This window comes from Hypomesus nipponensis, chromosome 15 (assembly GCF_054491055.1).
Source record: "Hypomesus nipponensis isolate SF chromosome 15, ASM5449105v1, whole genome shotgun sequence".
In the NCBI taxonomy this organism is placed as follows: Eukaryota; Metazoa; Chordata; class Actinopteri; order Osmeriformes; family Osmeridae; genus Hypomesus; species Hypomesus nipponensis.
In genome coordinates, this window is record NC_140375.1 from 2,390,628 (window position 1) to 2,405,000 (window position 14,373).

Below are 14,373 nucleotides of genomic sequence, written 5' to 3' on the forward strand. Positions count from 1 at the left end.
TGTACCGAGGAGAATGAGTGGAGAGTTGATAAAGTGTCCTGGTGAGTTGCTATCATTTAGCAACGCAGCAACGACACCTGGAGCTCGTCTATGAACAGCAGTGCACATATACTATTTATTTTGACTGTCAGTGAATAGCACCGAGTGGAAGTCAACGTTTTCTTTATATCTAGTGATCATTCAGGGCCTGACATTAACTTTTTGAGGCACTACACTAAGTAGCCTACATAAGTTCCACTTTTTCATGCACAGGTCACGTCCGGGTAAAGATTGTGCCTTTGACCAACGAAGATGAGCTGTAATAATATACAAATGATAACAATTGGTGTTATAAAAATCGTATTTGTTACATTAAACATTTACACAATTTCTGCAGAGTACACGTTCTGTTACGTACTGTATTGCATCTTCGTCCCAATATCTCTAGCTACAGACCGTGCAGCTAATTTGATGCCTAAATATACAGTGCGTGTCCACTGCAGCGACGCGAATCGCTTGCCATCGCTTGCCTTCCCACAGTTCACCACGCTCGGGGGCGTTTCAAACAGATTAATGTAGAATGTAGTTCTCTAAAGTCACTGTTGTAGTTGTCATGGCCAAGTGTGCAGACTTGGGTTTACGTAGTTGCAACATCGATCAAAATACAACTTGTTTACAAAATATAAAACGGTTTAATACTGTAGACATACACGTTGACATTAGTAAAAAAACGTTTTACTATATTCCTTAATCTCTGCTAATCTGCCGATACGATAGGGAGTTTCAGCCCGGCTAGCTAACTAGTTAGGACAGAACGAAGTTACGTAATGTGACTAAACTGAATTTGAAAGTACAAGCCACCCACAACTTCGGCAAACCTTGCGCCATGCATCGTTTTTTTGTATTAACATCTCTGTACGAATACAGATATGTATCGTACAGGACTGGGTAAGCAGCCACACAAACGATTAGTTTCTCCTCCAGTTTGAAACCTAGAAAGCTAGAAATGTTTACCATGGTTTCTACGTTACGAGAAACAAGAAAACACTCCGATTGGCCATCGCTAGCGAAAATCTCTCCTCATTAGCATAAAGTTGAGAAAATCTCAACTCGATTCGCTTGAATCGCGTCGCTAGCCACAATGCACCACGCAAGCGATTCGCCTGACTACATAGAAAATGAATGGAAAACATGTTGTCGCTCGCATCGCGTCGCTGCAGTGGACACGCACTGTCAATGTCTATTATTCACCTTATTCCGCCCCGCCCACTTTCTTCATCTTTTTGCACTTCCGTTGTATTTGCACTTCCGCTTTACCGGGGATATCATTCAATTCAATGGAGAACTGCCGAGAAGTCCCTCTGCTAAAATATTAAATCATTTGGTGGATTTGTGCAAGATGTGCTATGTTCGTGTGCTACAACAAGTCAACAATACACCATTTCACTGGATGGCTTGAAAACGACTTTTAAGTGTTGATATAATTCGTTTGCCGGTCAGATTGCTGCCCTGCACTCTGCTGTGCTGCGATATGCAGGCATCACATTAGCCACAAACATAAGATATTCTAACGATTTCACTGCAGGGCATATGCATTTGCTATACTTTGTTCGAAAGCTTAGGTCCTCTAGAATTCAGTCGTGTGAAAAATTTTACAGTCAGTACATGTATTTGAGACTTCCCCTCTAAACCGACCAGCTAGCACTGTTAGCAGTAGAACGTTAGCTAGCTTCTTGTTTATCTACTTGAGGCTCTAGTTTTTACATCAGGTCTCTGCTATTAGCCATAAACTGCAAATGTATGAGTGACAAATTGTGCTGTAATAATAAAAAGTTACAACCTTTTCATCGAGGGGCTTTGGTACAAGCGATATGCAACGTGTTAAAACTTACAAGATATGTATCTTCCCTCCTATCTAATGGCAGTTAGAAAGACGCATGAAATAATTTGATTGCCACGTTGTTTCAAAAGCTTTATATTAAATTTAGATGTACTGCAGCAATTGTTTTGCTCACAGCCATGCCCATACGTTTGGTTATAATCATGTATCTACTTATATCATGAATTGAGAACACTAAAACATACTAAAATATAGTTAGTTTACACCCTTTATTAATACGAGCAGACAAAAGGAAACTTCAGTTTTTTTTTTATTCAGCGCCTTCAGCCAGGGACGCAGATCCTCAACTTTGGTTGGAGGTCGATGCAAATTATGTCGGCCCACAACACTCGGACCTCTTCTTTCCATGGTCAAAACAATGATAATACAGGGTCTGATTCCGTCTTCTCCACCTGTTATGGCAGCCACAAACTGCAGTTGACGCTGGGCATCTTTATTAGCCATAAATGAGTACCAGAGCCTGTTTAAGACACTGTCTTTTAGCACCGTTATAAAGTGGAAAGTATCTAAACCGGAAATGAGAATACGCGGATGGCCGCGCCCATCGTGACTTCCGGAATAAGGTCAATAGAATCGCTAAAGAGGAGAGAGGGTATAATTTCGGGGGAAATTGTAGTGTGTGCTTGCTTGCGTCGGTTGCAAATGGGTCAGTTTATTATGAAACAAGCCGAACCCCCTTTGATACATACAAGCTATTCTAACAACGTTGTCACCGGCAGTATTTTTCAGATGGAATCGCGATTCAAACTATGCCCGCAAACACGTAAATAAGCTGGACATTTATTTAGGGGGAAATGGCAAATTGAAAATAAGTTTGCTGGAAGCGATCATTATCAGTAAATAAGCCAAAAGCGACCATTTCTGTCGGTCTCAGTCGAGCAAGCTAGCTTAGCTGCTGTTGCTGGCCAAACTTCACTGAATGTGCTGGAAATGAAAACGTTTCTTTTGACAGAAAAGCCTGTGGCATTGAAGACAGTGACACACCACACTAGCTTGAGTTTAAATACATTATTTAATGTGACATTACTTACTGTACATGCAAGTCTTGAATTTCTTAAATGTATGATTGATGCTGCCACTACAAGGCAAGATACGATACTACCATTGTAGAACTACTTACTGTGAAACAGTATATCCAGCCTAGCACATCCAAGAAAGTCGTATCTACTGCGTTGTCTCAGTTACACTATCAGGGCTTGTAAACACTGTGACCTGCTAAACAAACAGCTGCAAGAACCAGTAAAATGTTATATACTGCCACTGCTAGCAAACTAACGTTAGCTAGCATTGCTAACGACATTGGCTAACTCAACTTCGGTAGGCTATCCTCAGTCTTTGCAAGTTGGCCAGTGCAAGTAACATAGCTTTTTTTGTTGTTTTTTTTGTTTTAACTTGTCCAGTGGGGCAAGTACATTTCTCTTCCACTTGCCCTGCAAAAAAATCAACTTAGTTACTTCTAGTAGTACAGCAGAAGACATCATGCTAGCTATGGGCTAGCTATTTTTTTTACTTGCCAGTCCCACCTGTAAAATCCCCCCAAGATCATCGCTAATTAAATATTTTCCCCGTCGTTGTAAACACATTTCCGAGATGTCCCAAGTTTTGATGGTACTAGCAGAACCCATATTAGACATTCTCTGGTACTAGCTGTAGTGTTTATTTACAATGGATTTCAATGGTCTTAAAGCAGACATTTGTCTGTTGTCTCCCCAACGTGACGTCATGCAATGCATTGTGGGAGTCTATGGAGCTAAACGGCTAAATTTGTCTCTTTCGCCTGATTGTCGTTGAGAAATCTCCGATTTGTAGTTTTTGCATGTTCAACATGGATTCTAGGTCGAAAGCTGAATTAACGAGTACTTAAGTCCTTTTTTTTTCTTACAGGGTGAGTCGTTGTTGCCCATAACACGCTGGCATTCTGCTAATGAATGCTGATTGGTTAGTGAAGGACTGATACGATCAGAGCTCCCGCTTGATGGCATCCGAAGCGGAATCAGAATGTCAGAGCATTAGCAACATTAGCAACAACATTAGCAAGCCAAAACTCTTTCTAGCATGTGTATTGACAGGGAGAGCCTAACCTGTCAGCTGTGTTGTCGATGCCCTGAGAGAAAAAAGTAAGTGACCAGAGTTTGCCGTAAAGCAGTAGCTCTGGTCGTACGATGTGTATGATGTCAATTACATTTTCAAAAGCCTTTTAGAACAGAAAGGCAACTTTAAAACAATCTAACAGCCAGCAGTGTGTATTTTTTTTGCTTCCCCTTTCGAATTCAGAATTCAAATTACTAAACAAAAAATTATATCCTGAGAAAAGTGGATTTTGAGGGGTACCGCTCCATAGACTTCCATTCATTCTGCACTCGCTCGTTAGCGCCCTCACATGGAACTTCAGTTCAGAACCCGGAAGTTTCCCGAGAGTGGCAGTTCTCCGCCCATTGTTTGATGGTATCAGAGTGCGAAAATTGACTTTCCATGCCGATACTGGGGTTGCTATGACTACCTTAGTAAAAAAAAAAGACTGCACACACGCAACAGATAGCCAGTAGTGATGGGAAGTTCGGTTCATTTTACTGATTCGGTGCTTTGAATTTGAAGAAATTCCTGCATTCAAATAAAGTATTATTATGGCAACGACGGTACGAGCTTTCTGATTGGCTAATGGGGATTCATGCCAGGCGCGTATTGCCCTCCTCAGCGGTCAGTACCATAGACATATATACACTCGGCTTTGCCATATCAACCTCGCTATCGCTCGGTCGATACGTTCCAGCCTCAGTTTGATATTTCCCGGCATTATCTCACTCTCGGTTAGTAAGTAGTTAGTATCATTAGTTTGTATGATTTGGTCATGTATCATCACACTAGCATTTAATTATCACGTCAAACAATTACACTGCACTAAACTGTAAGTGTAATAGAAGTGAAAATAACAAAACCAGTTAGTATGATGCTATCGATGACACCGAATATCATTCACGTCTTACTAAAACAGCGGCCACGCAAAAGGCATAAGGAAACTGTTTCCTCTACTAAAAAATACAATAGAGTTTTCACGGCGTCATCAGACCGGAAGTAGCCATATTGGAGGCACTCGGCATCACAACAAAGCATAGGCACTGTATAATGTACCCAACGTCGTCAAGGAAAATGGTTAATTATTGCCGTGTTTCAGGTTGTACCCATAGGACAGATCGAGAAAAACATTTGCAATATTATTGACTTCCCAAAGTTATTAAAAACCAGGGAGAGGAATGTCAATTCCAGCGATTATCAATGTAAAGGAGGCGCTGGTTGGCAATGCTCAACCAAGATCTACCAGGGAAAAAACCGGATTGAGAGTCACTTGGCTACACCTTGAGTATCGCAATGATATCATACAGTTAAGGTTAGGTTGGTTAAAGACGTTATTGCATTACTTACTTACAACACAACGGTCGTTGATAAGTTGGTACTGCGTCTCCCTCACCCATCCACACACCATCTGGTTATAGGCCTCCAAACCTTTGTAGGATTTAAGGTCTTCCGCTGTGTATGGGCTCGACGAGAAAACCCGGTAGTTGACTATATTGGGATATGCAACTGTAATAAACCTTGCCTCCACTATGGAGTGTAGTTAGTCAATGCAGGCTAGTACGAGTACACCACTGGACATATAGGAGAGGGAACACGCAAAGTACAAAAACGTCACTTTATTTGGAATTCATAAGAGAGCATTGAGCCAGGCACACACAGATCTTCCAGCCTTAGATGGAGCCCCCGCACTTAGAAACCCCCCACGGGACCGACCCTGGTTCCTGTCACTTGGGCAGCCCCTCTTAAATAAACACCCCCACGGGGCACGGCAAACGTGTCCTTACACAACAAACCCACGCTCAAATCCCACTAGGGCACAGCGAGCATTGGCCACACGGTACTATCACACCCACACTTCACCGCAAAGTCACGCGTGTTCTCGGGACCGCTGGTGGGGTCTCTCATGTACGGGTGTGCAGTGCCTCCCGCGGTATTCTAAAACTAATGTGCGGCTACCTACACAATGAACAAAATATCGCGCATTTTCTTGTGGTCCAAATCCTTATATGCCTTTGCATCTTGGCTGTGTTTTGATGAGCTTTTCGGTTGTTTGGACATGGTTACATTCACTTAAAGTATCCAGAGCACATAATACTCCATTGTACTCCATTCAGTTATTTACACCGAGTGCCTCCACAGAGTTCGCGCATCCGGGTTACTGCCCAGAATGTGACGTCGGTGAAAACCCTCTATGCGGGTCACGTGAAAAATGATCCAAAGACTCGTAGAAAGACCGAGTCGGTTAATGAACGAATCATTTGTTTCCTCGAGCTACAGAGTCTATGCAGGTCACGTGAAAAATGATACAAAGACTCGTAGAAAGACCGAGTCGGGAAATGAACGAATCACTCTTTGAGAGGACTCGTAACTCCAGAGTCCTTGTAAGGGTTTTGTTCAAAATGAACAAATCGTTCACGAACGACAAATCACTAATAGCCAGAGATTTGAGAGTTATGGCTAGCTAACCTTGCAAAAAAAGTGCTGGTCAATATGTTTTCCCTTTTTGCGCTGAGGCTCTGGATACCAATTTGTACCATTTAGCTGCATGCAGAGTCATAAAGAGAAAGAGTTGCGTCAATTGATTGCCTTCTATCATCACCGTTATTTTTACGTTCATGGTACTGTAGGCCAGTAGAACTAGGGCGAGAAATGTTGAAGCCAGAACGTAGCAATAACAATCTGCTACGAAGTGAGTGATGACCTGTTTATGTATTGTTGAGGAGGGAAAGAGGTCATTTGTTACATAACCTTGCACAAGGCAGAAAATGCCAGCATGGCCAAAAGTTTCCCCACAGAGGTCACAGCTGTAGGGCTTCTCTCATGTGTGGGTCTTGCAGTGAAGGCTGAGAGTACCTGCCTGGCTAAAGGATTTCCCACAGAGGTCACAAGAGTAGGGCTTTTCCCCAGTATGGATCCTACTGTGAGTTCTTAAATGGTCAGCCTTTCTAAAGGTTTTTCCACAGAGGTCACAGCTGTAGGGCTTCTCTCCAGTGTGGATCCTGCAGTGAATGCTGAGAGTACCTGCCTGGCTAAAGGTTTTACCACAGAGGTCACAGCTGTAAGGCTTCTCTCCTGTGTGGATCCTGCTGTGAACTCTGAAACTGCCAGCTTTGCTAAAGGTTTTACCGCAGAGGTAACAGCCGTAGGGCTTCTCTCCTGTGTGGATCCTGCGGTGAAGAGTGAGAGTATCTGCCCGGCTAAAGGTTTTCCCACAGAGGTCACAGTTGTAGGGCTTCTCTCCTGTGTGGATCCTGCTGTGAACTCTGAAATTGCCAGCCAGGCTAAAGGTTTTCCCACAGATGTCACAGCTGTAGGGCTTCTCTTCAGTGTGGATCCTGCTGTGAAGAGTGAGAGAATCTGCCCGGCTAAAGGTTTTCCCACAGAGGTCACAGCTGTGGGGCTTATCGCCAGTGTGGATCCTGTTGTGAACTTTTAATTGGCCAGGTCCTCTAAAGGTTTTACCACAGAGGTCACAGCTGTAGGGCTTCTCTCCAGTGTGGATCCTGCTGTGAACTGTTAAAGCGCCAGAACGACAAAAGGTTTTACCACAGAGGTCACAGCTGTATGGTTTTTGTCCGGTGTGGATATCCATATGGCTTTTTAGAGTGCCGTTTGTTTTACAACTATAGTCACAGAGGTCACAGCTGTAGGGCTTCTCTCCAGTGTGGATCATCATGTGCTTCTTGAGGCTACTGGATGAGGAAAGGCTCTTTCCACAGGTGTTACACTGATGTGTCTCCATAACTCAGGTTTCTCTTTGTTCTCTGTCTGGTCTCTCAAGGTCCTGTCTGGTGTCTAGTCTCTCGAAGCTTGTTGATCTTTTGGTGAGCAGTGTGTTTCTCAGGTGTATTTTTTCTGGAGAAACACACAACACTGTGATGAATACTGCATGCCCAGAAAACAACTCCATTATAATGTTTCTAGAATCAGAGATCTAAGGAAACTCAAACGCTATTGAATCAAATATATTTTACGTTAATTATTAAAGCTTGAAGCAAGTTACAATTGGTGTGATGCAAAGCAGAATCTCATATCATCTCATATCGGATTTATATAGCTGAATATTGGGAAACATTTCCCTCTCCCCCAATGAATTCCAACAACTGATCTTAACCTTCCTAATATTTGTTCTGATACACAAATCTATTCCTTGTTAGTTGATTGTAAATTGCATAGTAAAATCCTTGTTTGTGTAAACTTACTTGGCGAATAAAGCTGATTCTAAGGAATGGATGGACTTATCGAACTTTGTTTTATCTGCAATGGGCCTAATACTCCGCCGTCCTCCTCAGTCGCATTTCATGAAAATAAAAATGAGTGAAACTTTTCAAAGGTTTATCTAAAAATGTTTAGATAAAATGGCCGAATAAGATGTATAGCCTAATCAAAATGACAAAAGGTAGAAATACAATAGGTAACTCTGATCTTGAAAATCAGATTAAAGTGCCACACTGTAGGCCTAGTTACATTCCTTCAGCTTGATTCACAACTTTGCCTGCTACGGTGAGAACTCGGGAGGTAAACAGACACCGTCGCTTATTTTTGACGTCACTTTTTACCCCCACTGCAAACAAGCCTCATCGAACCAGACCCCCACCCCTCGGCCCAAGAGTGTATGGCTGCAGCCTGGAGCCTCCCGTTATCAATAGCAGAGAATGTCTAATATAGAGAGAACCATAGACATAATCTATGGAGAGAACTGCCACTCTCGGGAAACGTCCGGGTTCTGAACTGGTTGAAGTTCCATATGAGGGCGCTAACGAGCGAGTGCAGAATGAATGGAGCGCTCAAAATCCACTTTTCTGAGAATATAACTTTTTGTCTAGTAATTTGAATTCTGAATTCGAAAGGGGAGGCAAAACAAAATATACACCGCTGGCCGTTCATTTATTTCATAGACTTAAACAATAAGAATAAAATGTCCTATCTTAAAAAAGGATTTGATGGTTATTTTGATGTTGATACATTGATACATTGTTTTTAGTACTTGTCTTTTGTAGGCTAGGCATGTGAACCTTTGGTCCCTTTTCTGGACCGCTGATAACCTATTTTGGATCAGAAGGCTGTTGTTTTCGACCTGTCTGAGTAACCCACCCTATATGCACAGGCTAACTGCATTAAAATCGCATGCCTTTGAACCTATACATTAGTATGAAGAGCCATGCCATGTGAAATACTTTGAAACTGCTACACAAAGTACATTTTGTGTAGCAATAATCATGATCATACTGGGGTATATTTCCTCAGAATGCGATGTCGTGGAGCAAGAATGTTGGTTCGCGTGATCGTTACTATACCGTGTGAATGACGAATTTTAAGGATTTTGTGTTGAAAATAGCATCTGATATTTACACAGATAACAGACATCCTTCTCTTGAATTCAACAACAAAGACGGTATAATGTGAGACTTCTGTCTCCCCTTCTTTGGACGCTCCCTCGAGGGGGTGCCAATCCAGAGAGTCATGCATCGGGTGATACAACAGTAGTAAAAGTCAGACTGATCGCTTTTGCTGATTTTGAAATTTTCGTTGGAGGGCATTACGGATCCGTAATAGAGCTGTTAGTAGGTCACCACGCGGATGGCATGACTGCAATTGGAACGCTCGTACTCTTAACTTTTTAAAGTCTTTTGTTTTTAACTGAAGTGTTGTTTTGTTTGTGTTTGTTGTTTTGTTTGTAATAAATAATTGAGTGTGATTAAGTATGGTATGGTTATTTTGTATCATTTTTAATATAATTTACATAACAATTACTATACCATGATATATACCGTGATATAAAATTATTTATAAGCGATAGAATATTTTGGCCATATCGCCCACCCCTAATTACCCAAATCAATGTGAAAGTGTCAATTAATTGTTCTCCCTGATTCCCTTAAATTTGATCTATTTATTCTGCTTTAAAAATAACCTATATTTTCAGCCAAAAGGTTGAAAATATAGGTTATTTGTTATTTGTTATTTGCCTAACTGTTGGAGCCAAAACTATGATTATTATGATTTCAATGTTAAAAACCTTAAATAAAGAACTCCATGCTTAGAATCAGTGTGTATTTACTTTATACAAACAAAATGGAACATAGTTGATTCACTATTGGACATAAATCCAATAGAAACCTGATATTTCAGAGGTAGGTCACAAAGCCTCATGCACCCACCCTGCCAGCATGTAGGCCTAGTCCTCGTCACTCCACCTTGGCCCCAAAGATTTGCGAGCACTACAACCCAAAGTTGGAGTGAACCAACTATCTTTGAACAATCATGTTCGCAGTTCTCCTAAGTCTTAACTGTCTTCTATATCTGGCGAAGTGAATGTATATACAATGGAAAGGATAGAACATGGAAGCCTTGTCAATGGAGAATTTATTTTGAGGAAACAAATGTGTAGTCTACAGAAAAATGTGTTTTCGTCATTTGATTTCACATTGATGCTTTTGACTATATATTCACTGCTGCATTGGTAAAATGGATTAGCTACAAAATAACAGATAGTGTGTGAATCGCGTATGATCGTTTACTTTTGCGGGAACGCACTCTTCTAATGAGTGAACATTTTATGAACTGAATCTCGCAAACTTGCAAATGAACTGAATTTGTAGCCTAATTATATTATTTTAACATCATCCCTTAGCCGACATATTAGACATTGTGATGATATTATTCTGTTGATACACTAGGCCTAGAGTGCATGTATTTATTTTTGATACTAAGACTGCAGTCGGCCAATCATCAACAGGACTGTTTTGGGTGGAAAATCACTGATTTATTTTGCGTACACTAGAGAACGATCCGCGTCCTTCGGGGTGCGCGTACCCCCACTTTTACCATGGGAAACTTCCCTGCAAAGAAGCATCAGGCGTGACATCATAATCCGATGTTGACATAGCAACGGACACATCTTGGCATTCCAAAGCATTACATTATGATGTCACGCCTGACAGTTTTTGGCAGCCGATATTACCTAAGACTGACACAAACAGAAACTCAGTACAGAGATAAGGTAAGGTCTTAATGCGTACCAGTAATATTAGTGTCATTGCACAGTTATGAACTGTCAGAAATATGGGAATTACATCATGTGTGAGAACTTTTGGTGTGCTTTAGTTGGAAGAGAAGCCTTAAGTAGGCTACCTGTGTGTCTTACCAGTTGCCAAATACTTGTAGGTAAACACCGTCTTGTGTTCACAGAAGTGTTCACAATTTTCCATCTGCAAAATTGAGAAAACTGAACTTGAGAACTTCCTCAAGCAGCAGTGGGCCAAAGTGTCAGAAAATGAAGCTTAACCCTAACTTTAAACAAGATGGTCCTTACATGGAAACAAGGGTGAGTTTCTCTTTATTCAGTAGAGTACAGACAGCTGACTGGCTTTTATTTCAAAAATGGTGTGAGAGGAAATACTGCTCTGTGAATTGCACCTCATTTGTAGCGAGTAAATGTCATTTGAAATGGATCACTGCTCATAGCATGAAGCCTTTTCTCTCTTCCCTAGGAGTACGGTGCCTCCCTCAGAAGAGATCCCTCCACTCTGACTGAAGGGGAGAGAGGGGTGTACACGGGCCACCACCCGGCCGAGGGCAGGGGTCCCTGGGCTGAGGAGGGTGGACCTCCCTATAGAGAGAGCAGGACCACCAGACTGGGAAGGCTGGAGCCTGTTGAGCGGAGGGCACCAACATACCAGGAGGAACTGGAACAGCAGGTGAGCCCCCCTCCCTTCTATGAGTTGGGATACTGTACAGAAATACACACAATACTGTAAATAGTATTGATTCTGCTCATAGATCAGGGATTGGTATTGAAGGTACAAACTCACCAAAACATGGAATGAACTATGATACATGGACATTTCTTGATCAACTTTGAGTTGAGATTCTGTGTTTTACCTTGGTCTATGTTTGAAAAAAGTAGAGCAATGATGGTGGGCATGTCATGTTTTGACGTGAATGGTACAGAGAATGGAGGAGTGAATGTTTTGGTCAGATCAATTCTAAAAGTTGTAGATTTATATCGATTTTTTACATCATTTGTAAGTTAGTTTGTTTCATCCCATTTAGACCGTCTCACCCAGTGAAAGTCAGTCTTATGTTCATGATGATGACACAATCTATGCTGGGTCTATCCTCAAATCTCTGGTACATGTGGTTCCAGAGGAGTCAGTATTCCTCACCATATTCTTTCAAAATCTTGAATCCCTTCAGATCCAGGAGAAGCAGGAGCGCCGGAGGCTGGAAAAGGCAGAGAGGGACCGGGCTGAGGCCAAGATGGAGGCTGAAATGAAGAACTACAACCCATGGGGCCGGGGAGGGTGCGGCGCACCCCTCAGAGACACCCGAGGGGACCTCATAAGTACGTTGTAGCATGTTTCGCTTACCTTCAATGTTGGCTCACCTTTCAGGATCGCATAAGTGGATCTGTGTTAAATTGATGAGAGATACAGGCTCATCCCTATATACACACATATACACACACTCAAATGTATATATATATATATATATATATATATATATATATATATATATATATATATATATATATATATATATATATATATATATATATATATATATATATATATATATATATAAATATATACGTGCTCATCTGATCTGTGAAGCCCTCCGTGACATTGTTTGTAAGAAGGGCTATACATATGAATAACATGATTTGATATGGTCACTTTGTAGAGGGCCACATTTTAAACAGTTTTGAAGTCAGGGGTAAAAATGTTTGCTGGTCTGCTGATTTTTCCTTTTGAAACTTGTATTTAAAACACTTCTTATGATTTGCCTGTCTAGCTGACCTGAAGCAGATGCACAGGCAGAATGAGGACGCTTGGCTGAACCCTCAGAGAAAAGCCAATGTCACCAGGCCCAACCTGAGAGAGGACAGACTGCCTCCTATCAACACAGTCTCTGGTAGACAGTCACTGCACCAGCTGGCACATTGCAGATAACACATGCATTAACGTGCATGGAATACACATGGTTGTAATATATTTCATCTTTGCAGGTTCTGATCATGTCCAGACCAGTGACATTTCCAGGAGTTTGTTTGCTAACCAGCAGACAGGGGCGCACTGGGGGCACCACCTGGTCGAGGGCAGGGGTCCCTTGGCTGAGGAGGGTGGACCTCCCTATAGAGAGAGCAGGACCACCAGACTGGGAAAGGTGGAGCCTGTTGAGTGGAGGGCGCCAACATACCAGGAGGAACTGGAACAGCAGGTGACCTCTTCCCCCCACCTCTAACAGTTGGAATACAGTACCAAAATACACCAAATGCAATTAGTTACGCTCACAGATAATGTTTCGGGATTGAACTAACAAACTCACCATCATGTGGACTGAACTGTAGAACATGGAATATTCTTCATCAACTTTGAGATGTTGTGGTTGAAATTGAAATGTGGTGACTGAAATTCCAAGGTGGACCTTGTGATGATGGGCATGTAAGGTTTTGACAGAGAGGGTAGAGAAAAGGGAGTAGGTAGCCTTTTGGTCAGATGAAACAGAGCAGTTGTACATCAAAGTAGATTTGTGTGTTTTTTTATACTTTACTTTAATTCACAAAGGGCATCCTTCCCATTTAGAGCCTTTAGCGACTCGGTTTCAAAATGAAATAATCATTATGCTTTTATAACCTGATAAAGTTAAATACAAGACCATCTTTGTTCACAATGGATGCATTGTTCTAGTTGTGCAAGTTGAAAGTCTCATGTTCATGGTGATGTCATTGTGTATGCTGACTGAGTCTATCCTCAAACCTCTGGTACATGTAGTTCCAGGGGAGTCAGTATTCCTCACCAAATTCCTTCACAACCTTGAATCCCTGCAGATCCAGGAGAAGCAGGAGCGCCGGAGGCTGGAGAAGGCAGAGAGGGACCGGGCTGAGGCCAAGCTGGAGGCCGAAATCAAAAACTATGACCCATGGGGCCGGGGAGGGTGCGGCGCACCCCTCAGAGACACCCGAGGGGACCTCATAAGTACGTTGTAGCATGTTTCACTTACCTTCATTGTTGCCTCACCTTTCAGGATCGCATAAGTTGATTGGAGTTCAATTGATTGCAGATATTACTGTGCAAAGTGTCTGACTGTACTTTGCCTGTCTAGCTGACCTGAAGCAGATGCACAGGCAGAATGAGGACGCTTGGCTGAACCCTCAGAGAAAAGCCAATGTCGCCAGGCCCAACCTGAGAGAGGACAGACTGCCTCCTATCAACACAGTCTCAGGTAGACAGTCACTGCACCAGCTGGCCCATTGCAGATAACACATACATTAACGTGCATGGAATACACATGGTTGTAATATATTTCATCTTTGCAGGTTCTGATCATGTCCGGACCAGTGACATTTCCAGCAGGTTGTTTGCTAACCAGCAGACAGGGGCGCACCAGGGGCACCACCTGGCCGAGGGCAGGGGTCC

At 42.3% G+C, this 14,373-nt stretch overlaps 2 protein-coding genes and 1 long non-coding RNA gene across 3 annotated transcripts in view; 2 read left to right on the forward strand and 1 right to left on the reverse strand.

Moving 5' to 3' along the window:
- Positions 1-4,322: 4,322 nt before the first annotated feature.
- LOC146256998 (uncharacterized) lies at positions 4,323-11,646 on the forward strand. Its single transcript, XR_014729978.1, has 3 exons — positions 4,323-4,686; positions 11,144-11,279; positions 11,446-11,646. It is a non-coding gene; the product is annotated as an uncharacterized LOC146256998 (long non-coding RNA).
- Positions 5,554-11,268, reverse strand: LOC146256999 (uncharacterized). Its single transcript, XM_084674925.1, has one exon. The coding sequence runs from the start codon at positions 7,692-7,694 to the stop codon at positions 6,771-6,773; it is 924 nt and encodes a 307-aa protein (XP_084531051.1). The 5' UTR covers positions 7,695-11,268; the 3' UTR covers positions 5,554-6,770.
- A 2,416-nt stretch (positions 11,647-14,062) lies between the features above and the next one.
- Positions 14,063-14,373, forward strand: part of LOC146257000 (uncharacterized) — a 3,569-nt gene continuing 3,258 nt past the window's right edge. Inside the window, exons 1-2 of the mRNA XM_084674963.1 lie at positions 14,063-14,179; positions 14,274-14,373. The exon at positions 14,274-14,373 is cut by the window's right edge and continues 112 nt beyond it. Of these exons, the coding sequence (XP_084531089.1) occupies positions 14,074-14,179; positions 14,274-14,373 (206 nt within the window). The 5' untranslated portion in view covers positions 14,063-14,073. The remainder of the gene's footprint in view (positions 14,180-14,273) is intronic.

Coding starts and splice junctions, on each gene's coding strand:
- LOC146256999 (XM_084674925.1), bottom strand. CDS start 7,694: ATGGAGACACATCAGTGTAACACCTGTGGAAAGAGCCTTTCCTCATCC.